This window comes from Vitis riparia, chromosome 1 (assembly GCF_004353265.1).
Source record: "Vitis riparia cultivar Riparia Gloire de Montpellier isolate 1030 chromosome 1, EGFV_Vit.rip_1.0, whole genome shotgun sequence".
Lineage (NCBI taxonomy): Eukaryota > Viridiplantae > Streptophyta > Magnoliopsida > Vitales > Vitaceae > Vitis > Vitis riparia.
This window is the reverse complement of record NC_048431.1, coordinates 23,972,921-23,994,422: the sequence shown is the minus strand read 5'-3', so window position 1 is coordinate 23,994,422 and position 21,502 is coordinate 23,972,921. Positions and strand designations below refer to the sequence as shown.

General features: G+C 38.3%; 3 protein-coding genes across 8 annotated transcripts; 2 read left to right on the top strand and 1 right to left on the bottom strand.

Annotated features, from left to right (window-relative positions):
* The first annotated feature begins 8,297 nt into the window (after positions 1-8,297).
* On the top strand, positions 8,298-12,218 carry LOC117918573 (histone-lysine N-methyltransferase ASHR2). 3 transcript variants are annotated; one of them, XM_034835335.1, is made up of 2 exons: positions 8,298-9,654; positions 11,772-12,218. In XM_034835335.1, the coding sequence occupies exon 1, from the start codon at positions 8,419-8,421 to the stop codon at positions 9,634-9,636; it is 1,218 nt and encodes a 405-aa protein (XP_034691226.1). In that variant the 5' UTR covers positions 8,298-8,418; the 3' UTR covers positions 9,637-9,654; positions 11,772-12,218. The 3 variants fall into 3 exon arrangements, with proteins under 3 accessions (XP_034691226.1, XP_034691233.1, XP_034691216.1); XM_034835342.1 differs by lacking the exon at positions 11,772-12,218 and adding an exon at positions 10,665-11,752 and having other exon boundaries at positions 8,298-9,648; XM_034835325.1 differs by having other exon boundaries at positions 8,299-9,648.
* Positions 12,219-12,945: 727 nt separating this feature from the next.
* Positions 12,946-18,030, top strand: LOC117918544 (heparan-alpha-glucosaminide N-acetyltransferase). 4 transcript variants are annotated; one of them, XM_034835292.1, is made up of 14 exons: positions 12,946-14,074; positions 14,390-14,551; positions 14,939-15,020; positions 15,120-15,196; positions 15,411-15,517; positions 16,061-16,178; positions 16,295-16,411; positions 16,518-16,609; positions 16,876-16,942; positions 17,044-17,122; positions 17,202-17,293; positions 17,381-17,524; positions 17,617-17,659; positions 17,843-18,030. In XM_034835292.1, exons 1-13 carry the CDS (start codon positions 13,880-13,882, stop codon positions 17,641-17,643), a joined length of 1,359 nt encoding a protein of 452 aa, XP_034691183.1. In that variant the 5' UTR covers positions 12,946-13,879; the 3' UTR covers positions 17,644-17,659; positions 17,843-18,030. The 4 variants fall into 4 exon arrangements, with proteins under 4 accessions (XP_034691183.1, XP_034691174.1, XP_034691167.1 ...); XM_034835283.1 differs by having other exon boundaries at positions 17,617-17,678; XM_034835276.1 differs by having other exon boundaries at positions 17,617-18,030.
* Positions 17,983-19,911, bottom strand: LOC117918563 (UPF0481 protein At3g47200-like). The gene is made up of 2 exons (XM_034835314.1): positions 19,241-19,911; positions 17,983-19,109 (listed from the first exon to the last, which is right to left on the bottom strand). The coding sequence occupies exons 1-2, from the start codon at positions 19,808-19,810 to the stop codon at positions 18,321-18,323; spliced, it is 1,359 nt and encodes a 452-aa protein (XP_034691205.1). The 5' UTR covers positions 19,811-19,911; the 3' UTR covers positions 17,983-18,320.
* Positions 19,912-21,502: the final 1,591 nt, after the last annotated feature.

Here is a 21,502-nt window from a genome sequence, read left to right as displayed (position 1 = left end):
GTAAATCTATTGACTCAACTATGTATAGAGGCATGATAGGATCTTTGCTTTATTTGACCGCTAGTAGACCCGATATCATGTATAGTGTATGCTTGTGTGCTAGATTTCAATCTTATCCTAAAGAATCTCACTTAAGTGCCGTTAAAAGAATTCTTAGATATTTGAAAGGGACAATGAATATTGGTTTGTGGTATCCTAAGGGTGATAATTTTGAATTGATTGGTTTCTCGGATGCCGATTTTGCCGGTTGTAGAGTTGAAAGAAAGAGCACTAGTGGCACTTGTCATTTCTTAGGACACTCACTTGTCTCATGGCATAGTAAGAAGCAAAATTCGGTAGCTTTGTCAACGGCTGAAGCCGAGTACATAGCAGCCGGTTTGTGTTGTGCACAAATCCTTTGGATGAAACAAACACTTAGTGACTTTAACTTGTCTTTTGAGCATGTTCCTATCAAATGTGATAACACTAGTGCCATAAATATTTCAAAAAATCCCGTGCAACACTCTAGGACCAAGCATATAGAAATTAGACATCATTTTCTTAGAGATCATGCACAAAAGGGTGACATTACACTTGAATTTGTAAGCACAAAAGATCAACTTGCCGATATTTTTACAAAACCTCTAAGTGAAGAACAATTTTCCGATATTAGAAGACAACTAGGGGTTATTTCTCTTTGATCTGATGTTTGTATAATGAATTCTTGTTGGACATGCATTATGATTGCATAAATTTCATCTCATACGCATCATATAGCAATCCCTTAGAACATAGGTCAATTTTTGACCAAAAATACAAATTCCCGTGGCATTGGACATCAAAAATTGGGGATTTCAACTGAAAAGGGCAGGGGGAGGATCACGAGATAAGAAGATGCAAGAAAAATTGGAAAATGTGAACGTTGACCGTTGACCAAACGGTCGACCGGTTGGGGAACCGGTCGACCGGTTCGTCGGGGCTGGGAATTTAAAAGGCCCCCGCGCGTCAGTTTTTTCACTGTTCTCTGGAATTCCTTGAAGCCTCTTCATCTTCCCGCCTTTAGAGACCTGTTTGGACTATTTCTTGGACCGATTTCAGGGCTTGGAGTGATTTTTGACGAGATTTTGAGGCTAGGGTTTCATCTCTGACGGCTTTGGACTTCGGATCTGGACGGGTTCCTCTCTGTTTGCGCGCCATCTTCTGGTTTTGCTCCTTTCCCGCGCGCCTAGGGGTTATTCAGGTTGGGCTTTTCTCTTTGATCGCTTCATCTCTCCGTGATTATCTCCATTTTTGGTTTCGGATGGCTCCTCGAAAGGAGACGGGGACTTCCAGAGCTCAGGGCAAGCGCCCTGCTGAGCCCTCTCAGCAGCCTGAGCAGACCGAGGCTCGCCGAAAGGCGAGATACGACACTGCCCTCTTCGGCTCAGTTGAGGATTATCAAAGGTACAAGGCGCATTTCGCCAAAAGAAAGGTGGTTCCAGGGAGAAACATCAATTTCTCCCAACTTCAGAGCCTCGGGTTTGAGGGACTTTTCGTCAGGATGGGATGGCTGCCAGTTGTGATGATTTCCGAGCCTATTTATCCGACCTTAGTGCGTGCATTCTACTCCAGGATGACCTATGGTCTCGGAGGACCGATTAGGACCATTGTCCGAGGAGTTGAGATTGAGCTGAGCCCGGATAGCATCTGCCGCATCCTTGACATTCCTCCTGTTGGTCTCCCAGTATATGAGGCCAAGGCATGGCCTACTATCCCAGGGTTCGAGCCTAGCGAGGCCATTCAGAGACTATGCGGACTTACAGTTGCCCATGGGACGGGCAAACCTTCAGCACACAGTCTGACCGTGCCTAGCCGAGTCCTTCACCATATGATATGCTCCATCTTATTGCCACGTGGAGGACATCAGGATGAGGTATCCTACTATGAGGCCTTTCTTGTTGACTCACTTCTTACCGGGAGGCGGATACACGTAGGATATGTGATGATGAGGCATATGATGGCCTACTGTGAGAGTACCACACGTGTGCTTCCTTACGGCCGGTTCCTCACTCGTGTCTTCAAGGATGCTGGGGTAGACTTGAGTAGAGAGACAGAGTTTGAGGCACCCAACATATATGACACTTATGACGAGCATTCCTTGGGACGCATGAAGCTTGAGAAGGCCCCCGATGGGTCATGGGTTAGGAAAGCCGAGCGACAGGCCCGAGGACATCCCGGAGTAGAGGAGGAGGATGAGATCAGAGAGATGGAGGATGGGTTGGACCCTCAGAGGGGCTTTGAGCAGACAGGACCCGAGCTTGACATTCCACCTCCATATCAGTCAGAGGGCATTCATGTTGAGGCTATCTTCTCCGAGCCTATGATGACTGAGCCATCCTTCGCCGCAGGCCACTCATCTCAGCCATCATTTACCGAGCTACCATCTCAGGCTCCTCCGACTCCTGATCATCCACCTTGGATGGATTTGTCGGCACAGATCAGCTCTCTCGGGTCTCGTATGGAGGAGTTAGCAGTGGTTCATGATACTCGCTTTTATTCCAGGGAGGATCGCATCGATCAGTATCAGGCCGGCTTTACTTCTCAGTTTGAGCATCTTGTACAGAGGATTGAGCGTCTTGAGAGCCGCCAGGAGAGTCAGCACGAGGAGATGATGGCTTACCTCCGCTCTGTGTTTCCACCACCACCTCCTTAGCCTTGATTCTGTTTGGGATCCCCCTTCGTTTCTTTTTGATGTTGCCAAAGGGGGAGATATGTTAGGATAGGGACATTAGGAGACTTTTTCATTTCCATGCATATCATACTGTTTTCATGTACTCTTGCTTTTGCTTATATATGATATGACCCTCTTATTGATTCACATTGTCTTCTCGCTTTAAATTTCCTAAATTTTGTGTTGATTATTCCATGATTGGTTTGAGGGGGAGATTTCTTTGTCTCCTAAATAACCAAGGTTTGTCATCATCAAAAAGGGGGAGATTGTTAGCCCAAGGGTTCTCCTAATCAGGTTTTGATGATAACAAACCATGGTTAAGTGACTAATTGTTTTAAACTATTAAGAATCTCAGGCTTAATCTCAAAAATTCATCAAGGACCAAACGAATACGGGATCGAGATCATTTGGAAGACTTGTAATCATAGGAAATGAATGTAAGATGATAGCATGAGTGCACTTAGGATGTTCATACCTTTTCATGCATCTTAGAAAACTCGGTTTATTCTCTAAAACTTGTTTTTCTTTAAAACCCGAGTTTTATCAAATATACCTTAGGCAAACTGATTCAAAATTGACATATTAACTCACCTAAAGACCTTGCCTAAGTATTGGAAAAGAAAGAAATAAAAAAGGATAGGTTTTCGGGGCCAAAAGGCTCAACCGGTCGAGGCTATGGCCAACCGGCTCAACCGGTTGGGTAACCGGTCGACCGGTTACCCTTGTCCGGTCGAGGGAGCAGAAAAATTTTCTCTTTCTCCCAGTAGCTTGTTCTTCCCGGTTGAGCCTCACCCTCGTCCGGTCGAGGTCCGGTCGAGGCAACGGTAACCTGCCATGCATTAATTGCACAAACGACTAGTGATCCGGTCGACCCTTTGCTCGTCCGGTCGAGGCTACTTTTCTGCTATTTTTGTCTCCCGAGCTTAGAAACCTATAAATTGAGAGCTCCTCTTCTTTTATGACTAAGAGAACTATTGCATTCAAAGCCTACCTACCTGTTCTTGATCAAAAAGCTCTCCATTTCTTTCTAAGTGCATCAAACCATCAATTGCATATTCTTAGTGCACTCTTACAATTCATCCTAGCTTTCTCTTGTAACTTGAGCCATCCTTAAGCTAGGTTGAGAGTTTCATCCTTGTATAAACTAAGTGTGAAAGCCTTCAAGTGGTTCAAATCTTGAAGTGATTGTGTAAGAGCCCATTGGAGCCGGAATCCAAGTGTAAGACGATTGAAAGCTTGATTGAAGCATCAAGTTAGTGGAACCCTCACTCGGTTAGGAGGTTGAGGAGAGTGGACGTAGGCAAGGAAGGGCCGAACCACTATAAATCCGAGTTTGAATTCTCTAACCTTATCTCTTTCCTTTATTTGTTTTGTGCATATATTATTGTGTGGAAAAAGATTTTGAAAAACCCAATTCACCCCCCCTTTTGGGTATTTTCCTTAATTAATTCATTGCCTTTGTTTTTATCAGATATATTATTATAATAAGGTTTAAGGTTGATATTGATTACTTACATGCAGACAAAGAATGGTTTGAGTCACTAGTTCAGCATGGTTCATGGCTCAAAGACACGATTTGTAAATGTTCTTATTGTGTTTGCTTTTACTTATTAGTATATTGTTATTATAATGAAATAGTATAACTAATGTTTTTTTTATATGTTGCTTAACATATTGATGTTGCTTTCTACTTTTATATGATAAAACTAAAACATTAACTTAAAAATTCAATCCATCATTAAAAAAAATTGCTTTAAGCATATAAAAAAAAATAGGCTCACAAATTCCTTCATGACCCTATACAAAAAAAAGTGTAGATGCATAGCTAAATCATCCCCAAAAAACAGATTCTGTGGTAACATTATTAAAGTGACTGATGAACTGGTTGTAAGAAGAATTCTTGGATGTTGATATTGCTTTCAACAATATTGACACAACTATGTTCATCTCTAGGATGTAATGGGATTGGTCGTTTGCATGTTTTTCTATTATGCCCATAATCACCACATCTACCACAACATCGTGTGCGCTTAGTCTCTCCACCATAATGAATTCTCTCATTTCTTGGTCTTCCTGCTGGTCGCCGAGTTTTTGGTGGGAGCACAACTCTATAACGGATGTATTCCGGAATGACCCAATCTTTGTTATTTCTAGTAGGATATATAGACTTTGAGTATGAAGATATAAGCAAGTTCTTCATATAGTATTGAGAGCATAGAGTATAGCATGACATGTTTCCATATCTACATGCAACAATAGCATGTGCACATGGAATATGGTCAAGATCAAACACCCTACATGTGCATGAATGGGTTTGCAAATTAACTTGATCACTGACCCCAGCGTATTTGACATTGAACTCCCAAGAGTTGATAGGCTCATCATCAAAACCTGATGACTTATTAAACCTTAAGCGCAACTCCATGTCAACCCATGTAGTAAGCTCAGATTTCATTGACAATGTTTGTTGTTGGCGCTTTGAAAACCATCTCTGAAGTAAGTTTCTTAACTTTTCAACCATTCGCACAACTGGAAGATCTCTTGCATCTTTTAGTACAACATTCATGCACTCAACGATCCTTGTAGTCATGATGTTATATCTTTTTCCATTACTGTGTGACCGAGCCCATTGATCTACTCCTACATCCACTAAATATTTGGCTGTTGTTGGAGAAATCATCTCTAACTGACCAAATATAATATCAAAATCCGACATTCGATATGCATGGGCAACATCATGAAACAACTTATGTACAACAACTTTCTTGAACTTTGTTTTCAAGTTTTGTCCTAAATGTTAAGTGCATACGCCATGGCTTGCATGAGGAAACAACTTTTGTACTGTTTTTTCAATGCTACTAGGACAATCTGAAACCACCACTAAATCATCTACATGTCCAATCACATCATATAATTTTGTAAGAAACCACTCCCAAGAAGCATCATTTTCTGAATCACCAATTCCGAAAGCTAATGGGTAAATTTGATTGTTACCATCTTTGCTCGCTGCAACAAACAAAGTCCCTAAATATTTTGACTTCAAGAATGTTCCATCAACTTCAATTACTGGCCTTATTGATGTACGAAACCCAAAAATGCATGCACCAAATGCCATAAATAGATACTTGAATTGATTGTCAACATCAGTAACAATATAAGTTATTGTCCCAGGATTCTTTTGCTCTAGCATATAACAATAAGAATGTAAAGCACCATAAGACTCTTCAGGTGATCCCCTAATGGAGTTAAGGCCAAATTCTCTTGCTCTCTATGCCTTATCATAACTAATCTGAACATCGTACTTGTTTCGAATATCTCCTATAATGTCTTTGGGACGGTATTGACGACCAACTTGATAAGTTTGTCTCATGCTTTCACCAACCAACCAACTACTTGCATGACGATTATCCCGAGACATCATGTCCAACCTATAAGTGTGCGTAGAATGGTATTTCATTACTTGAAAGAAATTAGAACTTCCCAACTTAGTTGCTCTCTATGCCTTATCATAACTAATCTGAACATTGTACTTGTTTCGAATATCTCCTATAATGTCTTTGGGACGGTATTGACGACCAACTTGATAAGTTTGTCTCATGCTTTCACCAACCAACCAACTACTGCATGACGATTATCCCGAGACATCATGTCCAACCTATAAGTGTGCGTAGGATGGTATTTCATTACTTGAAAGAAATTAGAACTTCCTAACTTAGTTGCACGAAATCTCCATTTGCATTCGTTATCAACACATTGAAGCACCAATAACTTGGTAGTAGATTTTATCGTTCTAAACTCAAACTTCTCTTTCAAGGCAATAATGTACAATTTTTTATGCACTTCTTTCTTACTAGAATATATTTGCTTTTCTTCAATATGATCATCATTAGTGCCATAATCACTAGTACCTATCCGACTCATGTCTTGGTCATTATTGCTTACTTCCTCAATCATGGTTGGAACATCATTCATGAGACCATCTTTTATATTCATGATGCTATGAATTTCCATTATTTGAGTTGCTTTGTTGCTTGAATCCCTATTTTCAATCACTTGGACATTGCTGGTCAGGTTGGTATCCAACACATGATAGTCATCATCAATAGCATACCCATTCATGTTCCATTCAACAAGATCAGATCTCTCAAGTGGCTCATAGTTGAATTTTGTTATGCTTTCATCACCAACAACATTAAGAGATTCTATTGATCCATCATTTACATGTCAATTTCCATGCATAAACATTGACTCTGCATTATTTTCAGATTTTCTATCCACAGTGATGCATAATGGAACTGGTAACTTGTTAGTGCAATTTAAACGAATGAAAAATTTAACATCTCCATCATCTCTTAGTTGAATTGGTGATGTCGGTATGTTACCACTGAATGCATACTTCATTGAAATTGAACACTCAATTGGATCTAGTTGAAGAATGTGATACACAATTCTCATTAATTCATGATATGATATATTCTTCTTCACCGCAATGCCTTTACCTTCACTTCCTTTAAAGTGGTATATGTTTCCATCTTGTACCCAATTCCCTTTATACAAAAACATTATTCCTACTTCATCAATGACTGCAAAAATAAATATTTCAAACTATCATGTTAATAATAAAATAGTACAACATAGGATATACTTTTATTAAGTTTCAACTATAGACTATGCAATGAATCTTAAAACATGTATTTTTATTTTTATTAAATAACTCACTACATAATAATGTCAACAATTCAATCTTAGTTTTTCAGTATAGTTATATAAAAGCAGAGTTTTGCTTTGAATAGAAACACATAAACTCAACTTATGTTAAGTTAAACCTGACAAATAGTAAAATTTGTTGTTCAATGCAGCAATGCAACACTTCTCATAAATCAAATATCCAAACAAACAATATATAACTACAATGGGTATTAATCATTCGAGCAATACTAAAATCGTAATAATTCTCTATGCAAGTGATTTATTGCTTATCATCATTTGACCTAGCTATATGAATAAATATTTTCAACTTCTTTTGAACGAACTTTTCACTTTTTCAGAACTAACAATGGAGTATCTATTTTTTTACCTACAATGTTGAAGTGAGATTTTTAGTTTTCAAGAAACAGAAAGAAATAAAATGATAATAGAAAAAAGAAATTGTTGGTTGCTTACATTTTTTTTTCTTCATATTTTCATGACCAAGAATAAAGAATAGATGAAACAATGATAAGAAGTTAAACTTATTGTTCTTTGCAAGAAAAAAGAGAGTTCTTTGTAAGAAAAGAGATAGAAAGAGCAACCAATGACCGAATAAAAAAATTAAAACCTAATCTACTATAAAACAAAGGGAAAAAAATGAGGGGGAAAAGTGAAATGAGAAGTTGTATGTGTTGGAGAGAAGAAGGACATTTTTGTCTCAATCGGATCATTTTTTTTTGCTTTTTGATTGGTGGGTTATACTTACAAATAGGGGGTTATTTTGACCCCTTTAACCTATTAATCCAAAAAAATAAGCTGAAAATACTATTTTCATTTTTATAATTGAGTTATCAAACATAATTTCTTCCGAGACCTGCTATTATTATTATTTTTTTTCCCAAAACATTAGACCCTTTTTCTCTCACTTCTCGTCGCGAGTTACAGGTAGTGCGGTGCGGCGGCCTCTCTCTCTCTCTCTCTCTCTCTCTCTCTCTCTCTATATCCCTGCGCCGGAAAGAGGCGAAAAATTTAGAGGAAGAATGACTAGTTCTGCTTCAAAGGTGGGAGGGAGCGGCCTGGTGAAGAGGGTAGAGATTGAAGGAAGGGGGAGGGCTCTGGTTGCCTCTCAATCACTCAGAGGCGGCCAAATCATCCTCACAGACTCTCCTATCCTACTCTATTCCGCACATCCTCTTTCCTCCTCCTCCAACGCTTACTGTTCCAACTGCTTCAGGCACTTACAAACTTGTTCCACCCTCGTCTCCTGCTCTTCATGCCCTTGTCTCTTCTGCTCCCCCGATTGCCTCACTCATGCCCTCTCTTCCTCCCACTCTCCCTGGGCCTGCTTCGCCCTATCTCTTTTGCGCGCTTCTCCCTCTCTCTCACTCTCCCATTCCGAGCGCCAAGTCCAAGCCCGTTTTCTAGTCGCCGCATACAATCTCGCCATCGTCTCCCCTTCCCACTTCCACATATTGCTTTCTCTTCAAGGCATGGCTCTACCCTCCTCTGATTCTGACGCTCCCACCTTCCTCCATTCCCTCCTCTCTTCCCTCTCTCCTCCTCAGGGCGTTGCCGGATTCTCTGTAGAGCTCACCACCGCTTTGCTCGCCAAGGACAAGCTCAATGCTTTCGGTCTAATGGAGCCTCCCGCACCTGCCCCAGGCGGCGAGAGATCCGTCAGAGCTTATGGAATCTACCCCAAAGCTTCTTTCTTCAACCACGATTGTCTTCCCAATGCTTGCCGATTCGATTATGTCGATACTGCCTCCCACCATAATACTGACATCACCATTAGACTCATTCATGATGTTCCCGAGGGAAGTGAGATTTGTTTGAGTTATTTTCCCGTGAATGAGACTTATGCTGACAGACAGAAGAGGCTGCTGGAAGATTACGGCTTTACCTGTTATTGTGACCGTTGTCGGGTTGAAGCTAATTGGAAAGATGATGATGAGCAAGAGGAGGAGCAGGATGATGAGGGCCAAGTGATGGATGAGGACCAGGATGAACAAATGATTGGTTCAGAAAATGAGAACGAGATTGGAGATGGAGGAGGGGAAAATGATTTCCCTCACGCCTATTTCTTTTTGAGATACATGTGTAGTAGAGAAAATTGCTGGGGCACACTGGCTCCATTGCCTCCATCGGATTCAGATGCATCTCCTTCTAATCTCATGGAATGTAACGTCTGTGGAAACTTGAAGAAGGCTGATGAAGACTTCAACAGCGATGAAGACAGGCTCTCTGTGGATGACTGAGCTCTTTTCACTGTTCGTGTAACCATCCCTTTGCTTACTTGCCTCCCTTACTCACATTTGTTTCTTCCCATCATTTCTTCATTATAATTTATAACCAACCTTAGCACAACGTTTCTATTTTTCAATAATTCCGCCTTGATATGTACGTAACACTCGCACCGGGTCATCAGTTTTGGACTCTGTAGTTCTATTCTAATAACCTATGAATTAAGAGCTTGTTTGGTGGTGAATCGAAGGAAGCGCTTCGACCTTTTCTAGAACTTGAAAATTTTAATCAAAAGAGTTGTTTTCAAGTGATAAAAGGCTAACAATGCTTTCTAGGATTACTACCAAAGAAGCTCTAGATAGCGGACCGGTTAAATTTGTTCATTCATAGCCTGTGGATGAGTAGATGTTGGGTTTTTCCTTGACTTCAATTGCAACTTTTGTGAACCATGTTATCTGTTGGCACTATTTGGTTTAGCATCATCTTTGAAGACTCTCTTCATTGGGTGAATCATTTGTATTTCTCTTATAATAAAATTGGTTTATTATTATTATTGTTTTTATTTTATGAAAGTGAGTCTTCCAAACTCAATAAGAAGGCAGAGAACTAGAACTCGCACCATAATGGCGATACGGTTAATCGTGCGAGTTAAAGGACCTAGTGATTCTTTTAACTGATATCATGCTTCTGGATTTACCCATTAAACTTGATTGACATCAGCTTCAAATTATACCTGAAACCATCCTTGATGCCTGCTTCAGATGTGTGATTCTCTTAAATGGCATTTAATTACTGTAAACTTTCATTTTTTGTTTTATTATTATTGTTTTTTTTTTTTTTGTGATAAGTATTACTATTATTATTATTTTTGTACTTGCAACCATCTTCTCCATGAGCAAATACTACCTAGAGCATGATTTAGTTCTTAGTAATCCTACTATGGAATTCAAGCATCAAGATTGTTGTTATGGTGAAAGGGGCCATTGTAGGGATTTGATCTTGGGCTTTATGGTGTAATGCATATTTCTATTGGATATGGCAGTTCATGATGATGTTGCAACTACAGACTTGTTGATACCATGGTTCCTATCAAAACTCTGAGCCAACTTGAAGCTGTGGCAATCTGTTGTCATAGGAAGATTGCTGAAGAATGAGGAAGGAGGAAATTGAATAGGCTAGGATCTTTGTGAGAACATTTTATTTTTTTCTTTATTTTTGTCATGTAAAATAAGTACACCAAACTGGACACAGGGGCTTCAACTCAAGTGCAGAGTTTCTGGAATTTCTATTGCTTAAAAAATTCTTCTTACTAGGCTCCTTCTATACACTAAGACAAGCAAATTGAGATTGTTTTCCATTGCTTCTTCCAATTCCTTTACATGAGCTTGTCATGCTAGCAAGGAAGTGCTTCTCTCCCTCTCCTCTAGACCACCCCAAAAATCTCAAAGAATGACAAAAACATGGCCCAGATGTCTCAGGCTAGGAAAGGACATCAAGAGATGGCTTACTGACATTTGTTTTGTGGATGCAGCACCTATCAACCGAGATCTGCTGCCTCATTAAGAACTAGTCAATGTCCAAATTCTTTTTCCCCGACTGTCCCTGGGAAAAATGTTGCTTTTGGAGGGGTTAGGGTTAGAAAAGGAGACCCAAGTATCTTAGGTGCTAAGGAAATTGACATTCACTGCTGCAACTTCACCTCAAGGAAGGATCTCACTGAAAATTTTAGCCTTGGTTTAATTCATTTGAACAGTTGTTATTTACTTGCGGCTTGCTATTGCTGTCAAGTGCTAGCACAATAAGGAGTGTCAAGTTGTAGTAACATCAGTTTTCTTATATTTTCTCTATCAAAGTACATCACTTAAAAGTTATAATCTTCCTATACTTGTTGAATTGGGTAATTTAGTTACAACACTTCCTTGTACGTGATTCTCAACATCTCTGCACAAAACCTCCTTGACTGAGTCTGAATCTTTTTATTTTTCATCGCCCCAAAGCCATGGCCATGTAATGACTTGGATGCAATGCCATGCTACATAATCGTCTTGCCTGCCTCATTAGCTACTTTATCATTGTATCTTGGGATGGTTCTTTGCTTTCCCTCCAATTATGTGCATCCTGACAGATCCATTGTGTATTGTCATTGCAGGTTTACAGCTGAGGATGTTATCTTTCTTATTCCTTGCAAAAAAGGAGAAGAAAAAAAGAAACTAAACTTTCAAAGTTAGATAACTGCAAAACCACTTCAGGCTTGATACTTTTATTCTACAGATAAGCTGATGTTTTCTGGTGCTTGTTGAGGAAGATTATTAGTCACATTCTCTGGGCTTACGTGCCTAGGAGGATTGTTTTTGCTGCTGCTGAGTGATAGTGCTATGGTACAGTGGGGTTTCTTCTTCTTTTTTTTTTTTTTTTTTTTTTCTTTTTAATGCTTGTGGCATTTTTGTGCTCGCTGAACCAATTACATCTTGGGCTGGATAAATTTGAAAACTTTGAGCAGGAAACTCGTATGTAATTGATAACTATATTTGTCCCGAGTGTGTTTAACCTTAAGCATGGAACTGTTTATTAATCTTCTAATCGGTAGGTGTGGAAAGGTTTTGATTGGTATGGGTTATGTTAACCCCTCTAGTTGCTCCAGTTCCACACAAATCAACCTGTGCCCATTAGCAAACGGTCATTGGAATTCATTCAAGCATGACTCTGGGAGAGAAGAAAGAAATGACTTGGTGACGCACAAGTGCACAACAACCAGACTGATAAGAAAATGGTAATATTAAACCATGTATTTCATTATCCGTTACCATCATTAATGCATTTGTGATTAAGATTAAGAGGGCAAAAATGACGGGTCATGGCATGTCGAGGGTCGCCAATATGGGAAGCCCACTGCTCCCCAGATTGATTGGTTTAGTAAAGTAGGTGGGAATCGCTGAATTGTGACTCTGAAAAGGGTGGTGTGAGACCCTAACAAGCAAAAAACCTGAACCATCCAAATCTCACTATCTCATAAACAACCACCTTTCCACCCATAGCCATAGGAAATCCCACCAAATCATACATTGAATTATGTACACAGGACTTGGTAGCTATACTCATTACTTTACCCTTTGATTCTTATGTCAGTTACTTTCACCACATTAATTTCGGTTACCGTGGCGTCTCTGCGCATTCAAGTTAATTCCCACTGACTATCTAAATGATAGGGGTATAAGTACAACTAGGTTACGTGGCCCTCTTGGTCCATTATCTTATATCATATAAATTATAATTTGTGTGTGTTAATTCCATATGTTGACACCCTTATCTAATGTCTGAATTGAATCATCAACAACCTTTTTAAATAATAAAATTTCAAATTAGGAAGTTTTTGAATCCAATCCCATGATAACCAAAGATATTAAATTTCTATGTATTGTCTGAGTCTAAGATGTAACATATTTTGTTAGCGGTATATAAATGGTTATTTAGTATACCTTTAGAAAGTAAAAAAGGAGGAATATCATGTGTGATTATATTCCAAATCAGTGTGCATTTTTATGGTTAATCTATAATTCCTTATTTGGTGTGGTATATTATTAGTCATTACACTTTACAGAGCATGATTTTCTCAAAAAATGAGTGCATTATCCATGATCCCTTACTACAAAATATAGAAATTAATAGTATTTGGGCTGCCCATGATCACAAACCGATTTAGTATTTATTGTTTTGATATTTCTTTAACAAGATTCAAGCACATAATTACTAGGCATTGATTTTTGTTGTAAATTATAATATTGGATTATAATGCTGCGGGTTGGACGCATCACAGATTCGGAAATTAGAAACGAAATATAAGCAATATCATGAGTCCGGCCCGTAACGTAGGCTCCATGGAATCTAAGACAGCTTCAAATACTTTAAATATCTTTCGGAATTTTCGACATTCATGATGCGGTTGTTTTTTTCTTTTTGAGATTGAAACAAATCGAAAGGGAGATAAGGAAGTAATAAATGGAAGGAAAGGAAACACTGCAAGACGACGCACGTGTGTCCATCTATTCCCTGTCATAAAAGAATGGATTGAAGAGAAGCAGAAGAAGAAGAAGAAGAAGAAGTAGTAGCAGTAGTTGTTGTTGTTGCAAAGGAGGAGTAGGCCGTGAAAGTGGGTGTGCAGACGGTTGGGAATAAAGGGGTGTAGTAGTGCCTGACATTGATAGAAAAAGCAGTATTACAGAGAGAGAGAGAGAGAGAGAGAGAGAGAGAGAGAGAGATATGGGGATGTATGAGACAGTTAGAAGAGATGAAGATCCACTAGTCCTTGATGCCAACACCCCTGAGAATCTCTCTGCCGATGTTGAATCGTCTCTACTAAATTCTCCCCGCAGTGATGGTCGTGGTCGTGGTGGTGGAAACGCTTCAAAGGGACGTCTTGTTTCACTCGACGTTTTTCGTGGACTCACCGTGGCGGTAATGCTGTTTTTCCCATCCCCATTATTTTTGGAGTTTATTTTTTCTTTTCTTTTCTACTTACTTTAATCTTTTGGCTTGGGATTCCTCCGCACCACCCTTCTTCTCTGCTCTTCTGGGTTCGAGCCAGTTCAAATTTCGTGATGACAGAGAAATTGTTACATTTTGCAGAATGTAGTAATGTTTATTGAAACTAGTGGAGACCAAGAATAAAGGAGGCCTTCAACCTTCTCCCATTCCTGTCCTGTCATTTCTTTACTAGATTAGCAAAAACCTTGTATCATGGGTTCCTCATCTACTTGATTTTTTTCTCAGATTTTCAACTTAAACTTGTCGCAGATTATGATACTTGTGGATGATGCGGGTGGAATCTTGCCTGCAATCAATCACTCACCATGGAATGGTTTAACCCTTGCTGATTTTGTCATGCCCTTTTTCCTCTTTATTGTTGGTGTTTCACTTGCCCTTGCATACAAGGTATCTCTGGATTCCCTGGAATGTCCAAATAATATATGCTTTCAATTTAATGGGAATTCTTATCTTTTTCATGATAATTTACTTGTTAGTTAGGGTGCCTTTGAAATGTTAGAATAGGAATTGAGAATGGTAAATACATTCCATTCCCATTTACTGCATGGTCTGCATTTCGATTTTCATTAGAATTAGGAATAACAATAAGAAATTTATTTTCATGGAAACCAAAGCCTGCTCTTCTAAAGATTTTGATTCCTCTCTTGCACATAACAAACACACTCTAGCTGTCTCTCTAGACGCTATTACTACTAACCCTCACTGTTACTGAAGATTTTTTTTTTTTTTTTAGAAACTGCAGCGAACCTAAAGTTTTCTTCTTTTTGCTTTCAGAATTTGTCATCGGGCTATTTGGCAACTAAAATGGCAGTGGTAAGGGCTCTGAAGCTTCTAGTATTCGGTCTTTTTCTCCAGGGTAATCACTCAACTTTTGTCTTGTTGTCAAGTATTCATGTGGCAATGCATAATCATACATTATGCTTTAGCTAATCTCTTTAATTTTTCCTCTGTATAGGAGGCTATTTTCATGGCCTGAACAATCTAACTTATGGAGTGGACATTGAACAAATTCGATTGGCGGGTATCCTTCAGGTATGCCTTTTCACAAGGCTTTATCTCTCCTGATTGTTGTTTTATTTGTGCTAGATAGACCAAGTAAAGGAGTCTAGTTAGAGTATGACTTGTTTGTCCTCCAATGGTATCTGTATTCTGATCTCTGCTTCAATAAACTAAAAGGCTTCATGTCATAACTTTCAATTATGGAATGATAACATCTTCCTCCCCCCCACTTTTTTTTATTGGCCAGAGAATTGCAGTAGCATATTTTCTGGCAGCTGTATGTGAGATATGGCTCAAGGGTGACAACAATGTTAAATCAGGGTCTTCTTTGCTGAAGAAATATCAATTCCAATGGTAAGTGGTAATTATGTGTGCATAATTTCATAACACAAATTTTATTCCAGTTCTTTCATAGTTTTGCTGCAGCCATGTCAGTTCATCCTTCCTTTCTTCAGCACTGTCACAGTTGTTGTGATTTGTGAAGCCTATTCTAGGGCTCTTTCTCCTCCAGCATTCTGAAACTTCAAATGAGATTTTATGAACCTAATGTCATACAGACAGATGAACCTGATTTCAAGATATGAGAGAAGAATTAGGAGATCATTACTACAGATTATCATTGTTTGGAAGAAAATTGCAAGCTTGTTTAAATAATTGTGGAAGCAGTAATTTTTTCTTTCCTTAAAAAATATAAAATCACACTCAGACAGGAGATGAAACTGGTGGATTTGATTCTAGAACAATTTGAAAAGGATTTTGGATCCATTGCAGATGAAGTGATTATTCTACTATTTTTGTTTTTGCCTTTGGTGCATCTATTTTGCATTCACACAGTTCTAGTGTTTAATATGCTAAATTGAAATTGTCTGCCACGTTATTCTGCTTTTCTTTTTCCAGGGCTGTGGTTTTGGTTCTTATTGTTGCATATTGTTCCTTGTTATACGGTCTGTATGTTCCTGACTGGGAATATTCAATTCCAAGTGAAACCTCTTCTTCTGCACTGAAAATTTTCAAAGTAAGATTCATCCTTTTATGTAATTTTCTTCATACAATGTTTAAGATGTTGAAGGCAGGATTTTAGTTCTACAACTGGTGATGAGGTGGCCTATTGTTATTCATTTGTAACTCAAGGTGAAATGTGGAGTTCGGAGTGACACTGGACCTGCATGCAATGCTGTTGGAATGATAGATCGTAATGTTTTAGGCATTCAACATTTATACAAGCGACCGATCTATGCACGGATGAAGGTATTCTTGTCTTTTTTTTTTCCAGTTAATTTCAATTGCCTCTTGGCATTGTTAAATCTCTGCCCTTACATGATTCATGTTTCTTCTATTATGTCTTACTACACAGCAATGCAGTATCAATTCCCCAGATTATGGCCCAATGCCTCCTGATGCTCCAACCTGGTGCCAAGCACCTTTTGATCCTGAAGGGCTCCTGAGGTTTGTTTATTATCTCTTCCTTAACCTGCACAATTATATGATGCATTAAGAAGCACTGGATGAATGTTTTTGTGTCTATGGACTGTCAGAGATTTCTTGTACAAAAGAAACATGCTACTTAGTGCATTGGATGGTCTTGAGTCCTTTGTTTATGACTCATGCCTTCATCCGAACAAAGGACAAGATCAAGAACAAATCTAACTGGGTTCTTTTTAGCGTATTGCAATTTATGCTTCCCTACTGACCCTTGCACTTCATGGTTGTAGTTCAGTGATGGCCATTGTTACTTGCTTGGTCGGTTTGCATTATGGGCACATTATTGTCCATTTTAAGGTAATAGACAGAATAAAACCCTCTTTTCATGGATTATTCCTTTAATCTTTTATCATCAAGTTTATCTTTGCTAAACCGCTTTTACATCCTGGCATATGCAGGATCACAAAGATAGGATCCTGCACTGGATAGTCCCATCCTCTTGTCTTTTGGTCTTGGGATTTGCCTTGGACTTCTTTGGTAAGCATTCTTTTTCTTGCACTATGCACTCCTTTTTCTATCATAGGTATAAATTAAATCCTCTGCTTTCTTCTTCTAGGGATGCATGTAAACAAGGCTCTTTACACACTTAGTTACATGTGTGTCACCGCTGGTGCTGCTGGCATTCTCTTTGCTGGAATTTATTTGATGGTGGGGCCTCTAACTCATCTCATACTGTGGTCATTCTGCTTGAAAGCCTCAAGCATAAATGTTCACATATCTGGTCTGTCTTGACAGGTGGACATGTATGGATATAGACGCCCAACTATTGTCATGGAGTGGATGGGGATGCATGCCTTAATGATTTATATTCTTGCAGCCTGCAATATTTTGCCTGTTTTTTTACAGGGATTTTATTGGCGGAGGCCTCAAAATAACATTGTAGTTTCTTTATTCTCTACTTTTGAAAAATATTAGCTATTATATGTCCTTTCTATTGCTTTGGTAACTGACTTTCAACTTTCTGTTTGCAGTTTAGGTTGATTGGAATTGGGGCATGAAGGGATAAGAGAGAAGTTGAGTTACACTCCCTATGGTATTTCATTTGATTTTTGTCCAATTGCAGAAAAGATTCGTCTTTAGCAGCAAAGGATTATTGGAATAGGGCTTGATGGGGTAGCAGACAAACTCTTTGTCGTGCCTTCTACTGCAATTCAGGTTGGATCTAACCATGTTATATTTGTACTTTGGTTCGTGCAGATCCTACTTATCGACTCTCTCCCTTGCATTTTGTCTCTGCTCAATTTGGAGCTTCTTCATGCACAGCTGATGTAGAAGGAAGTTAGAATTTGGGCAAATTCATTAAAGCATAGTTTTTATTGAATGTTTTACTTTTCATGTAAATAAAACGTTGCGCATTTATAATATATCAGTATCAGACAAATAGATATGGCAATAACAAGGAAGAGTGACAGGATTCACTTTATTTAAACAGAACAAATAATCAAACAAAAGGTAATTTATCTCACTGCCTGAATTATAAAGCAAAGGTACAGATCTCCACATGCAATCACCATTTTTTTTAATTATCTATAAAACTACCTCTGTAATATCAACCCAGAATATAAATGAGAAAGAAGAATGACAAACACCCAGCTAGTAAGAATGAAGAAATGACAAGAAAAACATGGTCATACCCTTGAGACACCAACTGTTGGCAAGCAATGAAGATGGAAGGTCAATGGTGAGACGGGGTGCGTTTTGGTGGAGGTGAATCAGAAGGGGAGGAGGAAGAGTCACCACTAGGATGGTAATAGGGATAGATGGTAAACACAGTTTGAGCTATGGTGAGTGCAAAAAGGAATGCTGCAGCAATAAGGGATAGAATAGCCCACGGATTTCTGAAGTAGGTGTGAATGAGATTGGCACGCCACTCATTCCAACTCTTCCTGCAGTAGTCATTCACTCTCTTATGCACTCCATATAGTGGGCCGTCAGGGTCAAGTGTTATATCCTTGGAGAGTGAATTGAAGAGTTTAGCAACAGCCTTGTCGCTTCCAAGGGCGCTCTGGATAATCCCTCGGGAGTGCAGCAGGCTCACATCCTTGGCATTGTCAATGATGTTGTCCATGAAGAATATAAAGGAAGTCACCTCGTTCCCAGCCCCAACGTGAAGCCGCTCAAAAGCTATGAGGTTTAAGAACATCGACTCAGTGGTATCATCTACAACAATCACAGGGAGCTTCAGTACCCCGCCTTTGAATGAGATGTCTTTGAGGCTCTGGGTACGACTTTTCTTCATTCTGATCCCAGCTTCATCAAGCTCTGTTGCAGACCTGATGATTTCTTCACCACGTTCATTGTCTGCACGACTTCTTGTTTTGTGGTGACGTGGTTTTCGACCAGGACCTTCCTGAAGCAGGCTCTTCCTGTACACATCCAACACGTGCAGGCATTTGCCCATTCCTGCCTCAGGACTGCTGGTTGTAAAGAACTTGAGTATAAGCTTATTAATCAACTCCGGGTCCTGCATTTCAGGTTCAGTTGAAGGATTAATGACAAGTCAGCAGTTGCATGGATATGGGGGTGGGGGAGTGAAGTGAAGGGGTAGATCAACTTAGAAGGAAAATAAAATAAATATTCAAGTATGGAACACACCTTGGCTTTGTCACTTTCAACAGCAAGCAGCTTGTCGAGAACCAGCATGGGTAATTGATTTTCAAGCATCAACATGTCACGCCTGACATATGGCATGATGTAGAGCCTACCATGATCACTGAATATGGGATCATTAGGATCATAGTCATCCATTGTATGAGTAGCTGTCCGCAAGATTTCCAGCATGAAACATCCATCTACAATCATCAGTTGCAAGAAGGCGCTGGTATCTTTTTGCCATGCGGGATCAAGCAAATCATAAGAATCCTTCAAATCTTGCACCACTTCTGCCAAAGACTCCACCAACAATTTAATAGGTTTGTCTGATCTCTTGAAGAAATGAAGGAGAGCACGGCGCTTGTGATCCTCCATTGTCTGCAAATGCTCCTCTCCATGATGGTAAGGCCCAAAAGACACCGCCTGAGGCTTATAGGCCTTTTTGTTTAGGTCAGTGACGCAGGTGGGTACTCTGTAGATTGACCTCTTCTTCCACTGCTCTGCCTCTGTGGAGGTATCTACCATGTTGTCCAGTCTATTGCTAACCTGCACAACGCACTCCATTTCTCCCATCTAGCTACGCTCAACTCAACAGACCCAACAGGGATGACAAAGATAGAGACAAACAGCATGTGCGCTAGCGGCACATATAAACCTATCTAAGGTTTCAGTTGTGAAGCTCAAGGCTTCCTTGTTTCTCAACAACTTCTCTTAGGTATCCAAGTTATGAGACTACTTTTGTAGCTTTACAGCCTGAAGAGGGGGTTGATGCCATCTGACTATAAAGCTTTAAAAAACACCTCAAATCACAAATATGCAATACTTAGAACGTGGACATTCCTTTCTTTCAGTAAGTGCAAGTTTCAGGGTTAACCCATTTGGTTAGTACTAGTAGTAATTGTACTTGATTATTTTCTGAGCTGATCCTCCTCAACAGGAAAGGAATAAAACAACAGCAAGCAGAGAGAGTCCATGTTTTGTATACGGACTTCCTATAAAATTTTTGTATTATTATTATTATTATTATTTTACTTTTAAAAATAAAAACTTGTGTTCAGCCATCACCTAAAATGTCAGTTCTCAATGTTTAAATGCCAACCTTCTAGGCATGAAAAGCGAAATCAAATTTTAAATTCAATTAAATTATTAGGTCTCCAATTCACTTATAGATTTAATGCCAACCTCCTACGCATGAAAAGTAAAATCAAATTTTAAAATTCAATTCACTTATTAGGTCTCCAATTCAATTATTCTATTGGGTCTCACCATGATACCAAACACTATAATTACTATTTCAATATTAAATTGAAAAGATACTACCAACAAGGCATATCACGAATGTATTCTTAATCCCACTTCAATTCCATTCCTTTGTATCTTAAGATGATTATTTTATAATATCCTTTGCATTTAAAATGGTATTTATTTTTTTACTTAATTTTAAATAGAACTTTAATGCTTAATAGTATTAAATATTATGTTATTTATTTTTACAGTATTTTATTTTTATTAAACATTAAAAAATAATAAAAAAAAACCAGTATATTATTTTTTCTATTTAGAAAAAACCAAATATTTTGGCTTTTTCTATTCAATAAAAAATTTATAATAAGTCATAAAAAAATAGAAAAACAAACAATCTAAATTTTGAAAACAAATTATTTTTAGTAAAAAGCCAAAAAAACAAATACCCTCTAAATATGGTTACTTTATAATTTGAATTATCATTACTTTCTATAATATATTTTGTATCTTAATATATTAATATCATTACTTTGTAATGCCTATTATCATTACCTTATATAATATTTTATTATCATTAATTTGAATTATCATTACTTTCTATAATATCTTTTGAATCTTAATATATTAATATCATTACTTTATAATGCCTATTATCATTACCTTATATAATATTTTATTATCATTATTTGTATCTTAATTTCATTATTTTATAACGTAATGTATTCAAAATGTTTTCAATGAAAATATTTTTGAGAGAATGCCTCTAAGACATTTCTTTAGGAAGTACTATAAGTCATTTTTCAATCTTTTAAATTTTGTCAGCCCTAAGTTCATTTTTTAAAAGCTTTTTATATTAAAATTGCTTTCTAAAAACCCTGCAAAAGAGACTCCGGTCTTACTTATATATAGTTAAGCTTCACTTAAAGAACAATTGGTAATGTTTTTACTTAAATTGTTCTCAGTGAGCATGTTTTCTTCATCAAAAGTACTATCAAATGTTTCTCCAAAAAAACAGTGCAA